Below are 25,237 nucleotides of genomic sequence, written 5' to 3' on the forward strand. Positions count from 1 at the left end.
AAAGAATAACACTTCAGACATTCACATTTCCTCAATATTATTTATGTACTTATTTGGTGCTTTTCTAGTCTTTATTATTAAGGCATACATGCTTTTGGTATTATTATTTATATGTAAAAAATGTGAACATTTTAATCAGTGTTTGGAAACATATTGTTATCAGTATGACTTTTCAATCACTCATATCCAAATCTGCTTTTCCCACTAGTCATTTCACTTAAATGTAATGCAATAGAAGGAACATTCAGCGTTCATTACTATAATTGTATGCATGCTACATAGATACAAATAGAATATCTTTAAAACAATATATTTGTCTTACTCTATTGATATTTAATGAGTGTTTCATATGAATTTTTTTGCATGTATTTTCAATGTTAGCTTCTTTGTCAAATCCATTGCATTTATTGGGCTAAAACTACGTTAAAGAAAACTTATGAAATATATATTTACACATTAATTTATGTAAGTTAACTTTCTGCACAGGCCCTTAGTTTCCTCATTAATATAAACTCCAAAACCAAGCTTATGTAGTTAATTCTAGGGAATCCTTCACGGCCCTTCCCGTTTTCAACTCTGCATTTGAATTCGAATTAGTCCCAAACCCACTTATTCCGTCCCCATAGCAGATCCCTGGATTTATGCTTTGCTTCAACATGTTGACAGTCTGTCCGGTAGACTTCATGGATCTCCTCCTAAGTTCTTCCTTTTGCATTCAAGTGCAGTTTTGGTTTTAAGTTTTCTCCCACCTTTCATGTTTAAAATCTCCTGGAGTCTGCACTGAGACTTTCGGCTCTGTGCCCCCAGGCTCAGTAACTTCATTTGTTTCCAGATCAGCCCTCGATTCCATTGGATTTTGGAGCTAATTAGTAATTATAATTTAGTGGAACACATGGATTTGTCTTATAACCTGAAGGGTATAAGTAAAAACCAGCAAGATGTGAACATGATAGTACCAAATGTCAAAATTCTGATACCACTAACCCATTAACTCTATAAGATATTTTCAGTCTCTACTACATGTTGAATTTTGTTCTAGGTGCCGGGTAAACATCTGTGAATGAGATAAGCAAAGGCCCTGTTTTTAAGAGTCAGATCTTATTGGTAGTGATGAATGAAGGGTTGAGATGGGAAACACACAAAATTTTAGATTCTGAAATGAGATACGTGGAAAACAGCACAGTGCAGTATCTTTTAATAAAAATGACTTGGACATGTGGCTAATTTAGATAAAATCAACAAGAAAAGACCTTAATAAAGAGAATCCAGATGTGTTAAAATTGGAACATGAATCCCTGCAAAGACTATGGTAAATTCAAAAGTATGAGTAGCTATAACAAAAAGACTAAAAGGCAGTGGCTGAAATAAGATAGATGTTTATTTTTCTCTCAGGGATATCTGTGGAGGCAGCCATTCAGGAAATGGAAACCTTTCATCTGATTGATCCAGGGCCATATTGGGGTAATTTTCTCATCTGCATGGTAAATCTGGGTCATTCCCTGGTTATTTACAAGAATGGGAGAGATTCAGAGTTAGAGGGAAATCAATTTTATTTTGACCTAGTAACAGAAAAGTTGTGCTTATCAGTTTTTTTTTTCACATTCTGTTGTTGTAAACGTAGTCATATAGCCCCATCTATATGGGAAAAGCTGGACATGCATCCTATTTCTGTATTAGTTTCCCATGGCTGCTCTAACAAAGTTGTGATAAAGTCGGTTGCTTAAAACAATGAAAATTTGCTCTTATACAATTCTGGAGTCCCAAACTAAAGCCAAAGTGTAGGCTCTGGAGGCTCTACTGGGAGACTATTTTCTTGCCTTTTCCAGATTCTGGATGATGTTTCCATTTTGACTCAGTCCCTTTTCCTCATATCTCTCCAAACTCTTGCTTCCTTCATTATATCTCCTGCTTCCAGTCGTCAAATATCCCTCTGCTTCCCTCTAATAAAGATGCTTACGATCAGTCTTAGGGTGCACCTGGAAAATCCAGAATACTCTACCCCCCTAAAGATCATTAATTTAGCAACATCGGCAAAGTCCGTTTTGCTATGTAAGGTAACAGACACAGATCCAAAGATTGGGCCTTAGAGATTTTTGGTGCCATTATTCAGCCATGTGCTGAGCTGAGAGGAGAGTAATGTGCTCCCTTGTTGTTAGTGCTATAAGAACATTCTATAGAAAAATGTGGGAGTAACACCTTTGAGACAGTGAGACAGTAGCTACAGAACAGTCTACTCTGACTTCTGCAGACAATGCACCTGCCCTAGCCAGGAATCACAGTACCTCCACCTCCCCCCAGTGCCAAATACAATGCTAGTTGTCTGCCATGTTGAATAGTTTGCATTGTATATATTTTAACAATTGGATCTGAATACCTTGTGAAGATTTTATTGTAGAAGTCAGAACCTGGACCTACCATTTATGTGGTTGATGGAGGATTCTGGGCAAGAGATGATGGTGGTTGGGATAGAGGGAAAACCGTTTTGATAAAGACACTTCTTTGAATTCAAAATATGGTTTGGAGGTTGAGTAGTAAGAGTGAGGGAAAAGGACTCATCAATACAGTTAAACATTTCTTAATAATACAGTAATAAAGGAATGAAATCTCAGCACTTTAAAAGTCATGCTTTTTTCATGCACTTCCATGATTAAATGAATTATTGAGACATGTTAGGACAACTCATTCAGTTCAAAACTACACCCACACTCCCCATTCAAATAACAAGCCATACATGCATCCTCACAGAAATATCCACAGGGGCTACTTACATAAACTACAGGTCCAATTTAATTTTTTTGTTTTATTTTTAATATTTCACTACTCTAATCATGAGAAAAGCATCAGGCAAATCCCAAGAGCAGGACATCCTACAAAATACCTGACTAGCATTCTTCAAAACAGTCAAGATCATCAAAACAAGGAAAGGCTGAGAAACTGTCATAGCCAAGATTTGCTTGAGGGGACATGACCACCAAGTGGGATCCCAGATGGGGACCTGGAACAGAAAAGCAACATAAGATATAAACTAAGGAAATCTGAATAAAGGCTGGAATTATGATATGTCAGTATAATTTCACTAACAGTGACAATGTAGCATACGAACTTAAAATATCAATAATACAAGAAACTAGGTACAGATCACATGGGAATTCTATACTAGTTTACAATTTCTATACTAGTTAACAATTTTTCTGTAATATGTAAATCCAACCCTTCTCCAAAGTAACCTTTGGACTTGTGATTGAGTTCCATATAGTTCCATCTATTAAAGAACAAATTTGTTTTTAATTTGTGATTTCGCTCTTATATAGATTACATGGAATCCAATTTTATATTTGCAATTTTGGTAAATGGTTCAAGCAGAAAATACCATAGATTTTTGGAAGGAATATTGATCTAGTAAGATACGAGTTTCAAAATAAATGTATGTGCACCAGAGAAGCACTCCCTTAGGAATTCTTGCACCTCCACATTGGGAAAGAATTATAATACTCAGAAGGCTTATATGAATTAAAAATTATCTCCTGAGGAAACATAGCAGAAAATGTTGACTTCCACCAGGAGAGGGTTATGCTGCGGTGGCACAGCTTCAAGTCTTCATGAAGTGTTGAGAGATTTGCAAGGACCCTAACTGGAACAATTTTTCAGACCAAGGATTGTTCATTAAACTTTTTCTTGAACTTCCTTGCATGTATGCCTAAATGTTCACCAGGCTGCAGGGTTCATAAAAACTCCAATCTAAACAAGCACAGGGTTTTTGCTGTGGTTGTTGATTATGTTTTGTTTGTTTTTTAATATTGATGTATGGGAATTGATGTTTAAGAGAAAATATAAAGGTAACTAGGATGTAACATTCTACCTTATCATGTGGTTTATTCTATATTAATTATTCAATGAAAGTCAATAAAATAACAACATTGGTTTTATATGTCATATGGCAAAAATTCAATTATCTTCTATCATCTCTATATAAAATTGGAGAAATTTTCTTTATACCTCTATAGATGTCACTGTAATTTTTACATTTTGGCCTCCCACGAATGATGTCAAATTGTTTAATTATTTAAGAACATGGATATATGCATGTTGGAAACATACTTTTCAAAAATGAAAGGCTTAAAAGGTGATGCAATGGTGACTCAGTGACAGAGTTCTCGCCTGCTATGACGGAGACCTGGGTTCAATTCCCAGTTCCTGCCCATGCAAAAAAAAAAAAGGTTGAAAGAAAATGAAAGGTTTCTTTATTCTCCTTGCAACAAGACCAAAAAAGAACAACAAAAAGAAACCCTCTAGTGCCATTCTGCTGAAAAGTCATAGTTTGACTGTTACCCCAACCCTTGAAATCATATGTGTGAAGAGAGTCCCTCAGTAATGTGATTACAACTTGAAATATCTATGCTGAAAATCCTATCATAAGAAAAGTCCCTTCATATGAATATTTAATATGCAATTGTTGATGGAAGATAAGCGTTTCCTCACAATTTTTCATTTTTCTTTGAATGAATTTTGCAAAGTTTACCAGTTTTGTTTTGTCAGTATCAGTATGAGTGAATTTTGAAGGAAAACAGACCTCTTGCTAGCTAGGGACTCTATTCTATCTTGCTGGATAAGAAGATGGAGTTTTCTGATGGAAGAATGAGTAACCTGGGTTTTAGAGTCCTGATGATCTGATGAAATTCATTTCCAAAGAAATGTTTAACAGTATTTAATTTTTTATCAGACATTGCAAATGTGCTCCCTGGTACATATATGCTTATTGCTATACTTTTATCTGGTCACACTTTATACCAAAAAAAAAAAAAGGAAAAGAAACCATGACAAACAGTGAAATGCAATTTATGCCTTCCTTATCTTCACCAACTGCTTCCTTGATCTATTTAGATGTCATCAGAAATCACCTTTAAAAATTATTTGGAGCTCTAATTCATTGAAAGCGTTTTTCACATCATCTATTTAAAGTACAGGTGATATGCTCTGGTAGAATGTAAGTTGTCTGATTGTGTTGGGACACACATACGTAGTTTTCATCTTAAAAGATTTGTATGTTCAGTATTTTACTTTTGGGTTGCATGATTTCAGTTGTAGGACAAGCTGTAGAACAAAGTGCTGCATTTACTCTCTCAGGAAATGGAATTTATAACATAAAAGAGATAAAGAATTATAATAGACTTTTTCCACTTGTTACCAATTTACCTTTTTTCCATCTTGTTTTTTGGAAGGGCAACGTATTTTTGTTACTTTCAACTATAGAGACCTGCATTTGTAAAATGTATTTCAGAAAAGAGACTCTGCTTTCAAAGACATTATAAAGACTGATGGGCAAGTTTCTATAAAATGTGTGTTCTCATTCAAACTCATGAGAGCACCATGCAAGTTTTTGTCTTAATTATTTATTCAGGAAAATATTCTTTCATCGTGAGAAAGTTACAGGTTATATATTTCTCTTGAATCTCAAGAGAAAACAACAAAATTGTCCATTGAAATCACCTTGGCTCCCCTATTGATAAAACAAAAGAAAAAATAATAAGTGCTTTTATTTAGTCACTGCATAGGCCTGTGATTTAAGTGAATTGATTTTTATTTCAGTTTTAAATGAGACAAGATATTCAGCATGGTTTATTTTTTTTTATATTTGAAATAATTATTTTATCAGTATAAAATTTATTTCTGAAAATCAAGTGATCTAGTCTATATTAAATTATAGCCTTTGATTATATTTTAATTCACCATTTTATGCTAAGATAAAGCACTCATATTATATGATTAACTTTTACCACTCAAAAAGAAAACTGTTTCTTGGTAATGCGGCTATTAAGTGCATTGACTTGCATATGTTTCTTTTTTCCCTCTAGGCTATTCTTTGGAGGTATAAGTTTTCTCAGCTTAAAGGTTCGTCAGATGATGGCAAGAGCAAAATCAAATTTTTGTTTCAGAATCCAGATACTAAACAGATTGAAGCAAAGGTAAACCCAAGAAATATATCATATAACCTACCTCTAACCACATTAATGCCACTCAGAAGCAAGAGGGAGAAAATTTGGGAGGAAAAAAGAAGAGCAGGCACACACACTCAGTTTGTCTTAGAGTGTCCTTCATTCCCACAAGAATAAATTTACTTTAAGGTTTTCACAGCCAATTTTCACTGAAACACAAAACTTGAAATAAATATCCCACATTTAATTGTATTTACTAGTTTTAATTTCTTATGAAGCGCATTTACATCACAGTAAAATAACATGCAGTAAATTAAAATAGCCACTCAAAATTTCTTGGTCATTTTCATATTAAAATGAACAATTTACAAGTACTTAAAAAAAAAAACAACTCTGACTCTACTTTATCATTATTTATTCCTTCCTTACAATATGAATACAAATCCTTACTGATAAAAATATTTTAAATAATCAATGCTTTCCACTTGTGCTTATGTACCTAAAAAATGAATTCAATGGATGATATTTGCTGTCCCATTTAATTTTTTAGTTTGCTGAAATATATTATGCGTGCTGTTTTTACTTATCTGAAATATATGATAAATATTTTTAAATGTTCAAAATATGGATTCTTTCCATTACCCCATTGTAAAATTTACAATAACAATTTTAGAGCTTTTCAGTGTGGAAAAAGCAGATAAATTCACAGTGCAAAATTAATTCTGTGAATAAAAACCTAAAATATTCTTTCAGCTGTGGATTAAAATTATTCTGTTACATTCTTTTCCTGCTACATTCAGAGGAAAAGGTCTTAACCTGATAATTAAAGCCTTCCAAGGAACGACTGTGTATAATTTTCTTCCCTGCATCTCCTGCAATGATGTTCTGTATTCAGGTCAAGCAGTGATCTCATTCTTTCTTTTAAAAGGTGACTCCCTTCTGGCCTTAGTTATCTCCTAACACTGTTTCCTTAACCTGTACCTTTAGATCTGATGATCCCTCATTCCTGTCTTACAGTTTCTCTCTACGTTTTTCTGAGTCCCCCTTACTAGACTGTAGAATACTTAAGGTTGGAAACTGTGGATAGAACACATTTTTGCAGGCATCTTTCCAACTTTGAATTTTTCTAAACTGCTGTATTGCTTGTGTTCTTGCATTTAGTTGTCTCCAATCTAGATAGATGGATGGATGGGTGGATGGATGGATGGATGGATGGATGGATAGATGGAAAGAAAGGTGGATGCTTTGCAACTCCATCTATTGCCTTCTAACTCTCCATCTATGTTTCTAGTGGGCCTCTTTCCTAAATAGACCTCTCCATATGGCTGCTTTCTCATCCACTCTCACTGCTTCTCTTCCCTTATTCCTTCTGGTCACCATGGGTTGACCACTCACTGGGTGCCACACTTACACTGCTCTTCCAAGAGATTCTTAACATGACTATAAATAAAATGTGTTATTATACTCAAAAGTTATGTTCCTTTAGCTCTGGGTATTTTTCTCAATTGTTCAAAGCAGGACTTATTGTAACTCTGGTGAATGAAATTAATATTGTCAGCTTTACATTATTCTTTTTTTTTATATTATTCTTAATGTGGAGCCTTGACTGCCAGCCACTGACAGCAGTAGCACAGTCAGTGTCACTTATCTTCTAAAACATTGTAATGGGCTTTAAATGCTTTTTAAAGTGACAATATGAACCTTACAAGAGAAATGCAGAAAAATTACTATTAAGTATAACATGTATACCTGGAGATTTTTAAAGAGAACTTTTCTCTTGCTGTAGAAACTAACCCCTTAATTTCCAATTAACACAGCAAATATTATAAATGCAGCTAATTGTATTGGCTGGTTTACTAATATGAGCTACCTGTCAGCTACCAAACTTAACTTGTTTTGTTATCATGTTTTTAACAATTAATTTAATAGTTCTATTCATTAAGAACTAGTATCAGATGAGATTTTTCATGGAACTGATAAGAAGCTATTGTGGAGTAGTGGAAAGAATAGATTTAAAAATACCAAGAGTCTGATTTGTTTTGGATTACCCAACTTCTCTAACATTGGCATCCCTTCTACATAATGAGGAATACTACTACTTATGTCCACAAGGATTTTATAATACATGGCCTAGGAATGAACCAATCAGAACAGTGACCAGCCCTATAGAAGAGTTTAGCATTAGTGGTGTGTGCCAGCTGATTATCTTATGTCTATGACATTTGCTCATGTCATAAACATAAGAATTAAAATTAATTCATCTATTAACCATTTTGATAACTCTTTATAACTGTACATATGAGCAGCAAGCAAAAATACTATCATGGGAACAAGACAGGGAGATCACAAGCATTTATTCCATTGTCCAACTATTTTTGCTGACTCACAGGACCCCTGGGTCATGAGAATGGATTATGGCTCCCCCATCAAGAGACAATATTTAATTTCACTAGGTTCTAGAGCCCGACTCAAATGCAATTTCTGGTATTTGTATTATGTTGATCACTTTGGGCATTCTTGTTTTTTGAACGATTTTTCTCTCCAAGATTACATTTGTTGTCACTGGAGGATTCAACAAGTCCTCTAATACAGCATCACATTTTCTAATGGCAGAATAAGCAGCACAATAAAAGGGAAAGGAAATTGGAATCAGGTATACTTGAGTTAAAATCTCTTCCAAATTTCCTAGCAATATTACCCGGGGCAATTTATCACCAAATCACAGTTGCTACCTTGCAAGTAAAACATAAGGAATAAATAACCCTAGTGTCTGCACATAGAAGGCACTTGATAAATTGTTGTTGAAGTAATTCATACTCAAAGAAAGAACCTAGCATAATGACTTGGGAAGTATTTGACAAATAATAGCCATTAGAAAAGACAAGGATGAAGATTATTAATATATATTTATATATTAATAAATATATATATTTATATTTTATTATATATATAATATATAAATATATATATAAATTTGCCATCATTCCCACCCTCAAGAAATTTAAATTTTTAAAAGCATATTCCAAGCCCATGTGGTTTATCAAAAGTTTTGGACATTTTCTTTACCTTTTTAATTTTTTTTTTCCACTCAGACTTGGGAAGTTTGCCCTCAGTCCCTGTCTCCAAATTACAGGGATGGACTTTTGTATGTAATATAAGCCCATTAAATTTACATATACTATAGCACTGGATTCCAACCTGCTTTATAATTGTTTACTAAAATATCTTCTTCACTATAGTGAGAAATTTTAAAGAAAATGCCAACAAATTTTACAGACAAGTCCAAAAGCCTGGCACAATGCTTGCCAGGGAGCTGGCAAGTAACACTCTTATTCCTCTTAATTAACTTAATATTCCTAATATTATTATTTAGTTTTTCCTCTTTATTTCAGCTGGGCAAATTAAATTAACTAAGTAGGTGAAATCTGTATGGACTATGGCATTCCAAATTATGGATGCATGTAAGAGCTCTAAAGAAGTATATACTCACTGTGTTTAACTGCAGCTTGAGTTGTTTATGCTGACCAACTACTACCTATTGTTTCTTTTTCTTTCCTTTTTTTCTGATTATCTTGGTTTCATTTATACTTTCCTTCAAAAGAAATAAAATGTTACAGAAATGCTTATTTTAAACCATGTAGTAAAGTGACTTCAAGTAAAGCAAATACACTATAAAAGGCATTGGAAACAAAATCAGTTACTTGTATTTAGCAGCAATTGGGAACTTTTCCTTGGGGAAAAATAATAACTTGAAGAAACATACTCTACTGTTATTTTATATTTGAGGACTGTAAGCACTGTCTAAAAATTTTACTATGAAACTTTTCAGATATGCAACAGATTTTAAATAGTGTTACCATAAACCTCCATATACCTACCACCTAAAGATGTCCTAGCCTTAAACAAATAAGGATATCTAAATAAGTATCAATTACGGAAAGTTTCATATCATGTAATGCATCTTATCTTTCTGTTATCATATGTTATTTCATGAAAATTTGATGTAGTGTAGTGGTAAGAAAGTGAGCTTAATTTGTGAAAGGTCTATGACTTTAAAATATAATGTGATCAGACAAGTTATCTGAACTCACAGCTTCAGTATCTCCCTTTGTAAATCAGGGTGTAACAATTCACATTGTGTTTGTAAGGATTAGAATACATATGATATTCTTAGAAGACTTGATAATATTGCTATACATCCCCTACTTGTTCAAAAATGTTCTATAATTGGCAGAAAGTTATAGGTACAGAAAAACTCGGAAAAGGGAACTGCTATATCAACATAAAACTGTGCAGACTTGATCAATTCGCAAAGAAACCATGACCCAAATCATATGCATGAGAAAACTTTGAAAGATATTCAAGTAAGAGATCTCAGCTCAGGCGTTCTCCATGCACACAATCTGAATTAGCAAGGAGCAAGAACGGATTAGCTCAATTATCAGGACAATTATTTCAAACTCTCCTTGTGTTGTGGACTAGCCAGAGGCTCCTTTCCCCTGAGCTTGTGCTGATATGCACATAATAGAAGGACTTCATCTCCTGCTGAAGCCTTGAGCTGGTATCAATGGGAGGAGAGTGCTCCAAGGATCTCTAGGTGATAGAAGCTCCTATTCTGTAAGAAAAGTGCCCAGCTTATTTTCAGCCACAGTATCTGCCATCCTCCCTGACAATAATCACAAATAAGGTACCTGAAACAGAAGAGTGCTTAGAGACATAGCCACTTTTAAGGGTTGTTAGAATAGTGATTGATTTTGAAAATATTAATTGAAATAAAACACTATAGCAGAATAAAAATGTAGCTAATGCTAGGAACTGAAGCTAAGGGATTTTTGAAAGTTACAACATAATTGACAAAAATATGGTACATATAAGCTAAAAGACAGACCCATGGGCCCTAATGCAGGAATAACTACAGTTTCACATGAGTAGAAAAGAGTAAATGGAGAGAAAAACAGTACAGCTACAAGAAAATTCTCCCAAAGCTGTTTATATACTTGAGTTTTCAGAGTGAAAAGGACAACCAAGTTCTGAGTAGGAAACAAAAAGAAAACTAACCCAGATATAGACATCTTTCAATACTCAAGGATGAAGCAAGAATGTTAAGCCGTTTGGGAGCAGGAGTTGGGGATTGACGACTATCTTGATGAACATACGTTCCCCTTAAAATTTTGCAAATATGGGCATAACAACTGAAATCAAGCATTTGATTTCGAACATTCCAGTACTCTGAGAATCAACTGAAGCCACAGAACAAACTGAAAGTTGTCTCTTCTAGAGGAAGTACCACACCCCAGTTAAGAAAGAGGAATTGGTACAGTTTTAACTCTTTTTTTCCTGATTCTCCTCCCCTAGCAAACCTCATGACACAGTAGCCTGAAACCAACCAAAAGCAAAAAACAGAGAGACTTGACTTTGTTGGAGCTCTGTTAAAGGCACTAACAGCAGAGCCATTAATTTGCCTGAGGTTGTGCCTCCTAGGAAATCTCTATTCTTATAGTTTGGTCACTTTTTTATTTGACTCAGAACTCAGTTCATCATGGGGAAGGGAGAAAAAAAAAGAGGACAGAAATACCCCAAAGCAACATCATATTGATGATAAATTCTCAACTACAAAGGCTATGATTTCATTTTGAGGAAATAAGAGTCTGGGTAGGAATTTAAAAGAAAACCCTGAAAGAACTCACCAATGATAGGGAACTTTAAAGAAGCCTGCCATATTCCTCAGGATCTAAAGGGTATGTGCACATGCAAGGTAGTGTACATGGGGAAGTAAAAAGCAGTAGTCACCCATTTCTGGCTGACACTGAAGCAAGACATAAGCAGGAAGTGAAAATTAAGTTTGTGTTATAAAGTTCCAATGTTGGAAGGCATGTCATCACACAAAGGTCTCCCTAGCAAAGAGTGAAAGATAAATAGCTAAGGCAGTTTTGGAAATCTTCTCATCTGTTATTGGCTGATGACTAAATTATACTGAGCCAAGTATGACCAACAAGATGCAGCCTTAAAAATAAAAACAAGAACTTAAAAAAATATATCTGGCAAGGAATTGGTCATGAAGTAAGGGGAATACAGAGTCTACAAAGTTAGTCCAGGAAAGTGCTAAAAAATGAGCAGCAATAAGAAAAACAAAACAACAAAAACAATACAAGAACAAAAAACTTTAGGGGGTGGCAGAATCTGATACCAGAGTTGTCACAATATATTATCTAAAATGTTTAGCTTTCAATCAACAATTTCAAGACATGCAAGACAGTAGAAAAGTTATGCTACATATAGTAGGAAAAAGAAGACAAAAGAGATGCCATTCAGTTTGCTCAGATTTGGGGCCTACTAGACAAAGATTTTAAATTAGGTATGATAAACTTGTTCATAGAACTAAAAAATACATGTCTAAAGAATTAAAGGAAACTATGGCATTAATGTCTTAAAATATAGAATATAACTGTAAATAAGCAGAGGCTATAAAATACAACCAAAGGGATATTCTAGAATTGATAATTATATTAACTAAAATTAAAAATTTACAGAAGAGCACAATCAAATTTGAGTTGGCAGAAGAAAGAATCAACAAACTTAAATATAGATCAGTAGAAATTATACAGTATGAACAGAGGGCCAAAAAAGTAAAACTGAAAAAAGTGAACAAAGCCTGGAAAAATGTAAGGCACCATCATACATACAAATATATTCATAATCAGAGACCGAGAGTAAGAATGGAAAGGGAGGGAAAGATAGTTGAAGTAAAAAGGGCTGAAAAATCTCTCAAATTTGATGATGAACATTAATCTACATATACAAGAATCTCAACAAACTCCAAGGAGCTTGCTGGATAGCATAACTGAATTTTCTTTTAACTTTTTTTTTTAAAGATAACATTATGAAGCAATAATTATAAAAGTGCTTTGACATATAACTTCTAAAGATTTAATTTGCATGCCATAATAGTTCAAATGAAGGGGGAAAGAAAAAAAAAACTACCAGGGAGAAGGTCTTCTAGAGAATGAAATTGTTAGTATTAATATGAACAAAATTGTTCTAGAAAAGTAATATAGTAAATTAATGTAATAAAAGAAAAACAAGGGATTAAAAAGCTACATTAGAAAATCCGTACTTAACAAAAGAAGGTAGAATCAAGAAATAGAGGCATACACATGCAAATAAATATAGTTATATAAAACAGTAAAATGGGGCGGGCCGCGGTGGCTCAGCGGGCAAAGTGCTTGCCTGCTATGCCGAAGGACCTCGGTTCGATTCCCGGCCCCAGCCCATGTAACAAAAACGGAGAAACAGAATACAATAAAACAAGAAAATGTTTAAAAATGTTTCCCTTTCTTCCTTCCTTCCTTCCTTCTATCCTTCCTTCCTTCTCTCTGTCTTTCCTTTAAAAAAAAAAAAAAAAAAAAAAAAAAACAGTAAAATGGCAGATGTAAATTTTACATTAATTGTAGTTACATTAAATGTGCATATAATGTAAATTTACAATTAAAGTAGAAGTTAAAATGGATTTTCCAAATTCTATGAGGTGCTATTTAGCATCAAAAGACACACATAGGTGGAAAGTGAAAGGAAAAAAGAATATACAACATGTACAATATAACAAAAAGAAAACTGGTGTGTATGTGCTAATAGGCTACCAAATTAGCCTTAAAACAAAAATTGCTACTAGAAGAAAATAGGAAAACTTTATAGACATAAAAGGGTCAATCCATCAAAAAGACAAAACAATAATAAACATAAATGTACCTAATAACAGAACCCAAGTACATGAAACAAAAAAAAGACAAAATCAAAGGGTGAAATGAGGTTGAAAACCCAGATTGATATCAACATATTCAGTGAAAAAATATTTGGCAAAAGCCAACATGCTTACCTATGAATGGAAGGAAGTTCCTCAACCTGATAAAAGGATTCCATGAACTGCACACAACTAATATTATATTCAGTGCATAAAGATGGAGACCTTTACCTCTAGCATTGGAAATAAGGCAAGGATATCTGCTCTCACCACTATTCAAAACTATACTGAGTGTTCCAGCCAAGACAATTTTAGATGAGAAAAAGAAATAAAGGCATGAGATTAGAAAATAATAATAAAATGTTCTCAATTCATATAATATATTATGTTGTATATTGGAAATTGTAAGAAATCTTCTAAAATAATATTTGAAGTAGTAAACAAGTTCAGTAATGTGATAGTTAGCAAGATCAATATACAAAAATCAATTATATTTAATATACTTGCAATTAACAATCCTCAAGTGAAATTAAGAAAATAATTCCATTTTTAAGATCATCTCAATGAATAAAACATGAATATATTTTTAGAAGGAGTGAAAAATTTATACAAAACTACAAAACACTGTAAGAAATTAAGGTCTCAATAAAAACAAAGACATTCCATGTCCATAGATCAGAAGACTTAATGTTATTAAGATGGCAATTTCTTCCAAAATGGAACCACTCATTCAATAAAATCTATCAAAATGCAAGGTGTCTTTATTCTCAAAATTGACCAGCTGATCCTAAATTGCATATGAAGATTCCAGGAGTCCAGAATAATAGAGCTGGGAAAGAAAAAAAAAAAAGTAGGAGGCCTCCAACTTACCAATTTCATAACTTACTACAAGGCTATGTGATCACAATGGTGTATTGATTACACTGGAATACATAATCATATAGACCAATGAAATAGAGTTGAAAATCTAAAAATAAACCCTCTCTTTTATGGTCAATTGATTTTGGGCAAGAGTGCAAATGCTGCTGGGATGAAGGTATATCCATATGCGAAAATATGAATTTTAACTTGTCTATCACACCAAAAACCAACTCAAAATAAATTTTAGACCTGAATCTATGAAACTCTTAGAAGAAAACTCATGATTATATCACTGTGACTTTGAGTTAGGCAATTGTTTGAATATATGATACCCAAATAAAGATAACTTATATAAGACTGTTCTGGTTTGTAAGGCTGCTGCAATGCAATGCACCAGAGATGAGCTGGCTTTTTCAAAGAGAATTTGTTTACTTACAAATTTGCAGTTCCTCAGAGGAAAGGCAGATAGCTTTCACCTGGATTTCTCTGTCATATAGGAAGGCACAGCAATGTGTGCTGGCCCTCTCTCCTGGCTTCTGGGTTCAAATGGCTTTCCCTGGGACAGTTCCTTTCTATGTTTCTAAACATCTGGGACTGAGCTCCTTTTATCCTTCTTGACTCTCCTTTTAAGCCTCAGTCATTGTGGAAAACACTCCCCTTAGATGACCACAGATGTAATCAGCCATAGATGAAATTCACATGCTGATGATTTAAGTCCACAGCAACAGAACAACAGGGCACCATCATCTGGCTAAGTGACACCTGAACTTAATTACTACAGTGTACACCCACTGTTACACTGGTAACCTTACAGATGACCTTAAACCATACTTAATCTCTAAATAGAAAACAATAACAGACTTTTTTTGCCTAACAATGCTCATCTGTACTGCTTACAATGCACTAACTTTTTCCATATACAAAATACATTCATTTCATCACAATATCAGAAAAGGCTTAAATTACTTCAGTAGCAATACAAAAATAATACCAACTCAAAATAGTACAAAATCCCATCAGTTAGTTTTAGACAGAATCTGTCCTAAAACAAAATTCTCCTCTGGCTGTGGACATGTGAGCTTAGAGCTAGTTATCTGCTTCTAATATACAATGAGGGAACAGTAACAGGATAAATGATCCCATTGCCTTAGGGAGAAATTGGAAAGAAAGGAGGGGTCTCCAGACCTATACAATTCCATAAATCTATAGGGCAAACTCCATTAAATTTCAGAGTCTGAGATTCATTCATCCCGAGGGCTTTAGAAAGTGGCATTCTTACCCTTTTCAAGGGCCTATGCAGTGGCCCTGTTCTCTCCAAACACTGGGATGAGGGTTGCAAAATTGGGGAACATTGCGGAGACCACCTGTTTCTCAGCCCCAACCTCCTCAAGCATCTGGGTGGTAACTGGATTCTCTGTCATCTTTGGAGCACAACTCAACCCCTTCAGAACAGTGGGGTGGCTGCCAGGCTCCCCTTCCCCCAACCCTGGGGAATGTGCCCCGCCCTCTCCAAGGCCTAGGGCACCAGAACTCTTCCTGAACATTGAGCCAGAAGGCCTGTCCCCTATGTCCTGGGAAAATTCACCCCCTCCACATGCATAAGTGTATCCATTCTCTTGGCCTGAGGTTTCTTGGCTTCAGAGCTTAGCTTCCATGGCTCTGCCTTTGAGATTATCTTTGCTTCACTCTGTTCCTTTTAGTCTAGACTGGCAGAGGTTATTTATACAGATCCTGCAAAAAATTGACTTGGCACGTGCATACAGGGATCAAAGCCATCAGACTATAGGACTTTCTACACATCCTTTCTGAATAACTTCATGTCCAATCATTGCTTGTTCTGTAATGACTTACTGTTTTTCCATATTTGGTTAAATCCTCACATGGGCCACTATTCTCTGTGATCTCACTTATTTTCTAGACCATAAATTTCTAATTTCTTTATGACCAACAGTCAGTTCTTAGCATATCCCTTTCTTCTTGCAGTTTACTCTGAGCTGAAAGGTGAACCAGTCTACACTTTTCACAGTCAGTTTGGAAATTACCCCAGCCAAGTATCATTGCATTCAAATTCTCCCTTCCATCCATCACCAGGACTCAATATTGTCAAATTCTCTACCATCTTAAAGCAGGGGTTGCCTTCCTTCCAATTTGCAATGACACATTCCTCATTTCTGTCTAAGGCTTCAATGGAAGTATCTTTAGAGTCCATATTTCTACCAACAGTCTTTTCAAAGCAATCTAGTCATTCTCTTTCAAGGTCCTCAAAATTCTTCTGGAATCCTCCCCTTATCCATTTTAAAAAGCTGTTCCAACATGTTTGGTATATGCAAATGCAGCCATATCCCACTCTTCCAATATCAAAATCTGTTTAATTTTCCAAGGCTGCTAGAATGCAAAACACCAGAGATGAACCAGCTTTCATAAAAGAGATTAATTTAGTTTCAGATTTAATTTGGGTTCCTCTGCCACATGAGAAGGCACATAGCGATGTCTGCTGACCCTCACTCCAGGCTCCTGGGTTCAAATTGCTTTCTCTGGGGCATTCTTTCTGCCTGTACAAATACTGTGTCTGAGCTCCTTCTCTTCCCTCTGACCTTCCTTGCAAGCCTCACTCATACTGAAAGGCACTCTTCTAAGCCAGCTGCATATGTCATCAATCATAGATGGAATTCACATATTGATGATTTAAGTCCACAGAAACAGAACATCTGGGCAACATCACCTGGCCATGTTCACACTTGACTCTATCATTATTTTTAAATAAAAAAAGACTCTTAATAAAGTACAATGACAACTCAAAAATTGGAGAATATATTTTCAAAGTATCTGAAAGTACCTATATCCAAAATATATAAGAAATTTCATACTTCAACAGCAAAAAAGAGAAATATTACAAATTTAAAAGTGGGGAAAAAGATTGAATGGACATTGGTCCAAAGAAGATATACACGTGGCCAATATGTACATGAAAAGTGTTCAATATCTTAGACATTAAGGGAATGCAAATCAACACCACACTGAGATACAGCTTTTCACCCACTGGAATGTCTATAATCAAGGAGCTGAGTTATTGAGAGCATTGAGAAATCAGAACTATTATAATTACTGGTGGGAATGTAACACATTTCAGACAAATGCTGAAATAGTTTAATTGTTTCTTAAAATTGTAAATATAATGCAATTCCATTCCTAGAGAAATGAAAACACATGCCAATGCAAAACGTGTTCATGTTTGTTCATAGCAGCATTATACAAAATAGTCAAAAAGAAAATTTGGAAGGAATGTAAATGTCCATCAGATGAATAGATAAATAAAATGCACATATACAATGAAATGTTATCCAGCAACATAAAAGAATGAAATACTGATACACACTAAAATATGCATGAGCCTTGGAAATATTATGCTAGATGCAATAAGCCAGTCAGAAAAAACATTATAAATGTTGATTGCATTTGCAGGAAATTTCCAGAAAAGGAAACTCCATAGAGCTAGAAAATAAATAAGTTATTTATTTGGGCTGAGTTCGTGGGGAGATGAGGAGAATTGAAATGGGGAATTGCGGCTTATGTATATAGGATTTTTTGAGGAGTTGTAAATATTCTAGAATTAGATTTAGGTCATCATGGTCAACTTCGTGAATTTATTAAAATCAACTGAATTGTATACTTTGAGGTTGTGAATTCTTTAATATGTAAATTATATCTCAATAGAGTTACAAAAGTCCATGTGGAAGGGAAAACATTACTTATGAAAAAATTAGGATCCAAATTGTGTCAGATTTCTCATCTGTGACACTGGATGAGGGAAGATAATTAATTAATGTAAATCAAGTTTTGAAGAAGAATTATTTTGAGCCCTGAATTCTAGCATCCAAACCTGATATTTTCAGGTCTGCGTGTTTAAAAATCCATTCAAAATATGGTTGGATAAAGAACAACAAAGCAAGAGGCATAGAAGGTACACATAAATAAAATAATAGTAGAAAATGATGCAATAGGAAAAATTGAGCTGAACAGTAAACCAGGTAGACATGAGATTAAGCTGATCAAGAAAATATACCAATAAACAAAAATGAGAAGGAGAAATTGGTCATAGTAGAGTTAAATGATGTTTCAAAAAATGCTTTGGATACTGCATTTAAATTTATTCCAATACTTCACATTCTAAATGAAATAGATTTAAAAATACAAATGAATTAATTAGGATTAATTGTCACTTGATTAATACAATCCCTGTCACTTGATTGTCCAATGTCAGGTAGCTATTATTGATTATTTACCACTAGAAATACATTAAGTTAATTATATAATAACTGACAAAGCAGAGAATGGACAGTACTGATAAGTTTCAGAGAAGAGTATTTTCACAATATAGTTTGAGTTATTTATCAGAATGGCATATAAATATTCCAAGAATTGCACTGGCAACCTCCTTATTTAAAATAAAATACCAGAAAGTTCAAGAAATCAATAGATTTGGAACTGTAGTCCAGTCTTCTATCACTCATTTTATTAATGTGTAACTCATTATTAAAGGGCCATCACTGTCTCTTTGAGAACACAGATAGATTTCCAACCAGGTGTTTTGTTTTTTTCAATTGTGTTTTGAATTCCTTCTTTCTATTAGTGATTATTTTGGTAATAGTTAAAAGTGCCTAAATATCAATGATCAGCATGGAATAATGTATATTTATAAAGGAAATAAAAAATGGGTTTTGGACTCAGAGGAATTGTGAAACTTTTTGCATAATTGAGAAAAAAGCATTTATTTTCTCTAAATATCCTTATCCAAATACAATAAATGAGGATAATGATGCTACCTGCCCACCTATCTACCTGCCTACTTCTATCTACCTGTCTTTATTACAGAATTTTTCAAGGTAAAAATAAGATCTCAAAAGCAAAGTTAAATCATTTTCAATATTGCCTTGACTATCATGTTTATAAGTGCAAAATATAATGCTAATACTGTAGTCAACATTTCTATAGACCCTGTGTAACACATTCTCTGGAATTTTTCCCTCAGTAGTGCTACTAATATTGTTCAAACATTGAATCATCAGTCTGTGTTCCATATCTCAGGGCACGTTTTCCTAAATTGAATACACCTAGAAATCCCTGACTTCGGTTGGAAGTGTTTGAATTTGAGGGGCATGTATTTGGATATTTTTCTTTCCCACCAACTGGTTTATCCTTAATTCAAATATAGAGCCTAACTAAATTTCCCAAAGAGAGTCATGAAAAAAATACCATATACTCCAGAATATTTTTACTTTTTCTTGGCCAAAACTGTTCAATGACTAAATCGCATATGTGACCAGAGAGCATGTGTGTTTTAGAAACATCAACATGGGAATACAAGTGCAGCTCTTTTTATGATTGTTTGTTTATTTTTTTAGTGTTATGAAAGCGTTTTATTATAGTAATGTTTTTGCTTGATTGCATTGTTTATGTCTATGTCTCATCACAAAGGTAAGCATTATTCATTAGGCTTTTTCTTCTTGTCTAATAGGTGCTAAAATTTAACTAAAATAATCATTCCAAGATTTTACTTTCAGGATGAATAAATAATTATTTTGGACCATAATTAGAAGTGTTGAGTATTTTACTTTAAATATACAGAAATGAAACTAATATTATAGGAATGTCTAATTTACAATCAAAAACCATCCAATTAATGACCCATAAGCTACATCTCCCATGCTAGTTGGAAAATGAATTATTCATAAAGATGCACAATTGACAGAAGCAAACATGTTGTGAATCTAGAAAGTGTATTAAATCCAGTCTGCAGTTTAGTAATTTTTTCTGTCATAAATTATTTTTGTCACTTAGATTCAGCTATAGATCTTTTAAGATTCATCAGAAAAATGTTTTTAGGTTCATATATCTTAATATATATGAATATATGTTAATATGTATACATAAATATACAAATGCCTATATTCTATATTGCTTAAATAATTTGTATTAGAGCATTTTGTGCATATATATAGCTGCATTGTTTAGATAACAGATCAAACATCAAAGAGATTCTATGACCAGTGAGACAGAGAAAGAGAGCATGAGAACTTTTTAGATAAGTGGTTTTCATGACTTCAAACAATATATTCAGAATTCACTAGTGATGTAACCCTTATGTTTCATATGCAATTTTGGCAGGGGTTAAATCTCCTTTTTGAGTTCTCTGACTGCATAAACTCAGCATTTAATAAAGTAAAATCCTATAGTTTTTAAGAAGGATTCTGAATCCTGAGGAGCCAGCAGCATCTCATCTTTATTGACCGGGGAAATGAAAGAATTAAAGGGTTTCATGGACATGTTCTTACCTCAGTCATGAAGAAAAGTCCTGTTATCACAGACAAGAGCCCTGAGCCCTCTGCACATGAAAGATTGCTTCATTTAAAGAAAGCCAGTAATCAGGAAAAGAACAAACACAGACCTAACCAAAAGCAAACAAACAAAAAAATCAGACTAAGACTCAGAATAAGACTATAACAGTAGAACCGTTGAAAATTGTGAGGAAATATTTTGCCTTAAATAAAGACCTTAAACCATCAAACAAGATCGTAAAGCTGGAACAAAGGAACTCAGTGGAGCTGTGGAAGAACAGAGGAATGTAAAAGAGGATGAATTAGGAGCTGGCAAAGGATAGAAAAGAAGTGGGAGAGATGAGGGAAATTGAAAGATGCACAAAAGAATACTTGCTAGTGACATTGCTACACAAAGAGGATGAGGAGTAAAAACTGCAAGAGGGAATAAAGAGCTAAAAAGGATTCAGTGCAAAACAATGTGTAGAAAGGAAAACAATTCTCTGCAAAAGAAAACATAATAATGAAACAGAATAGAGAGATGTAAATTAAGAACAGCTTCTAGAATGTTTTTTTTGCGTGTGTGGTAAGGACACACTTTTTTCAGAAACAACTGCCAGATTGGTCTACACCCAGACACCTATCCTTGTGTGAAACTTTTTCATTTTTCACCTCATCTGTTGCACTTAAATAGTTTCTTCAAGAACTGTTTCCAGGAGATGATATTTTCTAAAGATTAAATTTTATAGAATAAAATTTTTCTCTGTTACCCTTTTATTTAAAAGATAGTGTGACTATGTGTAAAATCCTTAGGTCACACATCTCTTTTCTTGAAAATCTTGCTGATATTGAAGCATCGACTTTTAAAAAACTGTATAATATAGCATATATACAAAGCAAAGAAAGATAAAAGCAGTAGTTTTCAAAGCACTCTTCAACAAGTAGCTACAGGACAGATCCCAGAGTTTAGCTTCGGCAACCATAATACACCATCTTCTCAGATTTTTACTTCTAGCTGCTCCAGAATATAGGAGGCTAGAAGGAGTAAATATTCTTTTTATCATTACAGTCAACATTTTTTTTCTTTTTTGTGAAAAAATCATATATACAAGAAAGCAATACATTTCAAAGCACAGCACTACAATTGTAGAACAGATTTTGGAGTCTGGTATGGGTTACAATTCAGCACTTTTAACTTTTAACTTTTAGCTGCTCTGTGGTACTGGAGACTAAAAGAACTATCAATTTAATGATTCGGCATGCATATTTATTTGTTAAATCCTACCTTATCTGTCTAACTCTGCCATCACCTTTGATCTTTCTATCCCTCTCTTTAGGGGTGTTTGTGCTATGGCCATGTAACTTTTTTCATGTTGGAAGGGGCTGCCAATAATATGGGGTAGGGGGATGGAACTAGCTAAGTTTCAGGACTTATCTGGTCCAGGGACCCATATGGAAGTTGTACGTTTCTGGAAAGTTACCCTAGTGCATGGAACCTTTGTAGAATCTTATTTATTGCCCCAGGTGTTCTTTACGATTGGCTGGGCTAGTTTTAGTTGGGATTTGGGAAGTTATGATATGTAACAATATTTAATGAAGTTTACATAAGAGTGACCTCCAGAGTGGCCTCTCTACTCTATTTGAACTCTCCCAGCCACTAATTCTTTATTAGTTACACTTCTTTTCCCCCTTTTGGTCAAGATGAAATTGTTGATCCCACAGTGCCAGGGCCAGACTCATCCCTGGGCGTCCTCTCCCACGCCACCAGGGAGACTTTCACTTCCGGATGTCATGTCCCATGTAGTGGGAAGGGCAATGATTTCACTTGCTGAGTTGGTGAAGCATAGACTTTCAATACATTTAATTTCATGTTATTGGAATTTGGGGGATAAATTCCCCTAAATACATTTATTCTTTCAATGATCAATGCATATATTAAATATATCATGTCTAATAAGCATTATCTATGATATAATGTTAATCAGTTATTGGATGGTAATAGTCCTAAAAATACACAGGAATCTGAAAACAGTGCTTGCCTCTGAGAGGCAAGAGTGGGAAGAAAATTTTTTATTGTATCCCCTTTTGTTGCTTTTTAATTTAGTGCCATTTGACCTTTATAAATTCATATATATATATATATATATTTAAACAAGTAAAGAGAAAAGAGACAAGCGTATCCTTTCTAGAGACCCTGCATTTGCTCACACTTAGTTCAACACAATGTGGAGCATAAAGGTGGTACCTAGAAAATCATACTGCATATTATATAAGTGTGGCAGTACTTTATGTAGGTTTACACATATATTCATGCATGTAGCAAAAAGATATGAGGCTGTAGAATATCTCATGAATACACAAAAATAAACTCAAATGTTCAGCATACAATGGCAGTATTCCGTATTATAGTATGGATCCATTTTTTGTCAGCATATTTGCATTCTGACAGGCATAAAATGACACTGAATTTGTGATGCAATCCAAAGTTCCATTTCTATCCAATACTATCATTTCTCTACAAAACTTAATTTCACCAAATGCATTCAATGATAACAAACCAAATAAAAAAAAAAAAAACAAATTAAAACAAAACAAATGGAAAAATATCTGTTCCTGAAATACTGACTCCAAAATGCTTTTTATATCTTGACTATGCATATAATTTTATTTTTTCTTGTGAGTTTTTCTTGTACATCTAATTAAATTGTTTCTTAATTGTATTATGATTACTCTAAAGCTTATGTTCTGTGTCTTCTACTGTAGAAAGAAAAATATTGGCATTTCTCATTCAAAGTAGCACACTTACAGGAAATAGCATTTGAAATGCTCATTAATATATTGTTTTTTTAAAAAAATCAAACGCAAATGATATTCATAAAACCATAGCATTAAATTGTGACCTTTAAACATTTCTACTGTTTGAAGGTTTTTTTTTTGCCTTTGAACAACACTGAATGATAAGGTCTGTAAGAAGATACTACTAAGGGACCTTAGAAAAGAGAGAGAAATGTACTTATTCTGCAGCTGGAAATAATGAAGCATGGTATTTTTAAAATGGTATTCATGTTTTTGTTTTATAGTTACAAATTTAATATAGTTATAATTAGACCACTATTTGGGAATGTAGAGACATAGGAAGTTACAAAGTTTGTACAGAGAAAGCCTGGGTAACCCTCACAGTTTTCCCCAATGGTTCTATGTTATGTAACTATAGAATATCAAAACCAGGACATTGATATTGGAACAATGCATGTGTGTAGTTCTTTGACATTTTATAACATGGAGATTTCCGGAACCACCTCTGTGGTCAAAGGGTCAAGATACAGAGCTATTTCATCCTTAGATGAGCCCCAAAAGATATCCCCATCCACACGCACCTCCAACCATTTCTAATCTTTGGTAGCCACTAATCTATTTCTGTCTCTATAATTTTTTCATTTTGACAAAAACACATGAAATTTTAAAATAAGCCTTTCCCACTCAGCATAGTTCCCTTGAGATCTCCTCGAGTAACATATATCATTTCCTTTTTATTGCTGAGCAGTGTTCAACGGTTTGGATGTACCTCAGTTTGTTTAAGTATTCATTTCTCGACTGGGTCTTGGGAAGGGCATTTTGATCATTTCCAGCTTTGGAAAATTGCAAAGAAAGCTGCTGTGAACAGAAGTGTATGCGGTTTTGCATGGGCATGTTTCCATTTCTCTGGGATAAGTGAGCAAGAGTACGAGTGCTGCATAGTATGATAAATGCCTGTTCAGTTTTTTAAAAAACTAACCAACTATTTCCCAGCGTGGCTATTCCATTTTGCATTTCCACTCTGGATGCATAAGTGATCTGGTTTCTGTACATCCTTGCCATCACGGTTGGTCTTAAATTTCATTTCCCTAATGGCTAGTGATGATGATGTAATGAGCATCTTACACGTGCTATTTGATGTATATGTACTTGCCTCTGTGAAATGTCTCTTCATATTTTTGCCCAGTTTGTAATTGCATTGTTTGATATTTTTTAGTGTTGAGTTTTGAGAGTTGTTTATATGTTCCAGACAAAAGGCTTTGCAAATATTTTCTTCCTTTCTGCTGCTAATCTCTTCATCTTCATAGGGTCTCTTGCAGAGCAAAGATTTTAATTTTTACACACCCTGCATATCAATGTTTTGTTTCTGTTTTTGTTTTGTGGATTGTACTTTGGTTTCATGCCTTTGAACTATTCCTGAAAGCCTAGGTCCTGAAGATTTTTTCTTATTCTATTTTCTAAAATTTTACGGGTCTACCATAGACATTTCAATCTGTGATGCATTTTGAGTTTTTGTTTGTTTGTTTTTAATTTCTTCCCTTATATACTATTTCCTTCCTTTTGCTTGCTTTTGGTTATTTTGCCCTTCTTTTTCT

The 25,237-nt window shown here is 34.0% G+C and overlaps 1 protein-coding gene across 1 annotated transcript in view; it reads left to right on the plus strand.

The window, feature by feature from the left end:
- Window positions 1–25,237, plus strand: part of SNTG1 (syntrophin gamma 1) — a 339,457-nt gene that overhangs the window by 299,624 nt on the left and 14,596 nt on the right. Inside the window, exon 16 of the mRNA XM_077163302.1 lies at window positions 5,853–5,963. Within this exon, the coding sequence (XP_077019417.1) occupies window positions 5,853–5,963 (111 nt within the window). The remainder of the gene's footprint in view (window positions 1–5,852; window positions 5,964–25,237) is intronic.

Source organism: Tamandua tetradactyla, chromosome 6 (assembly GCF_023851605.1).
Source record: "Tamandua tetradactyla isolate mTamTet1 chromosome 6, mTamTet1.pri, whole genome shotgun sequence".
Classification (NCBI taxonomy): Eukaryota; Metazoa; Chordata; class Mammalia; order Pilosa; family Myrmecophagidae; genus Tamandua; species Tamandua tetradactyla.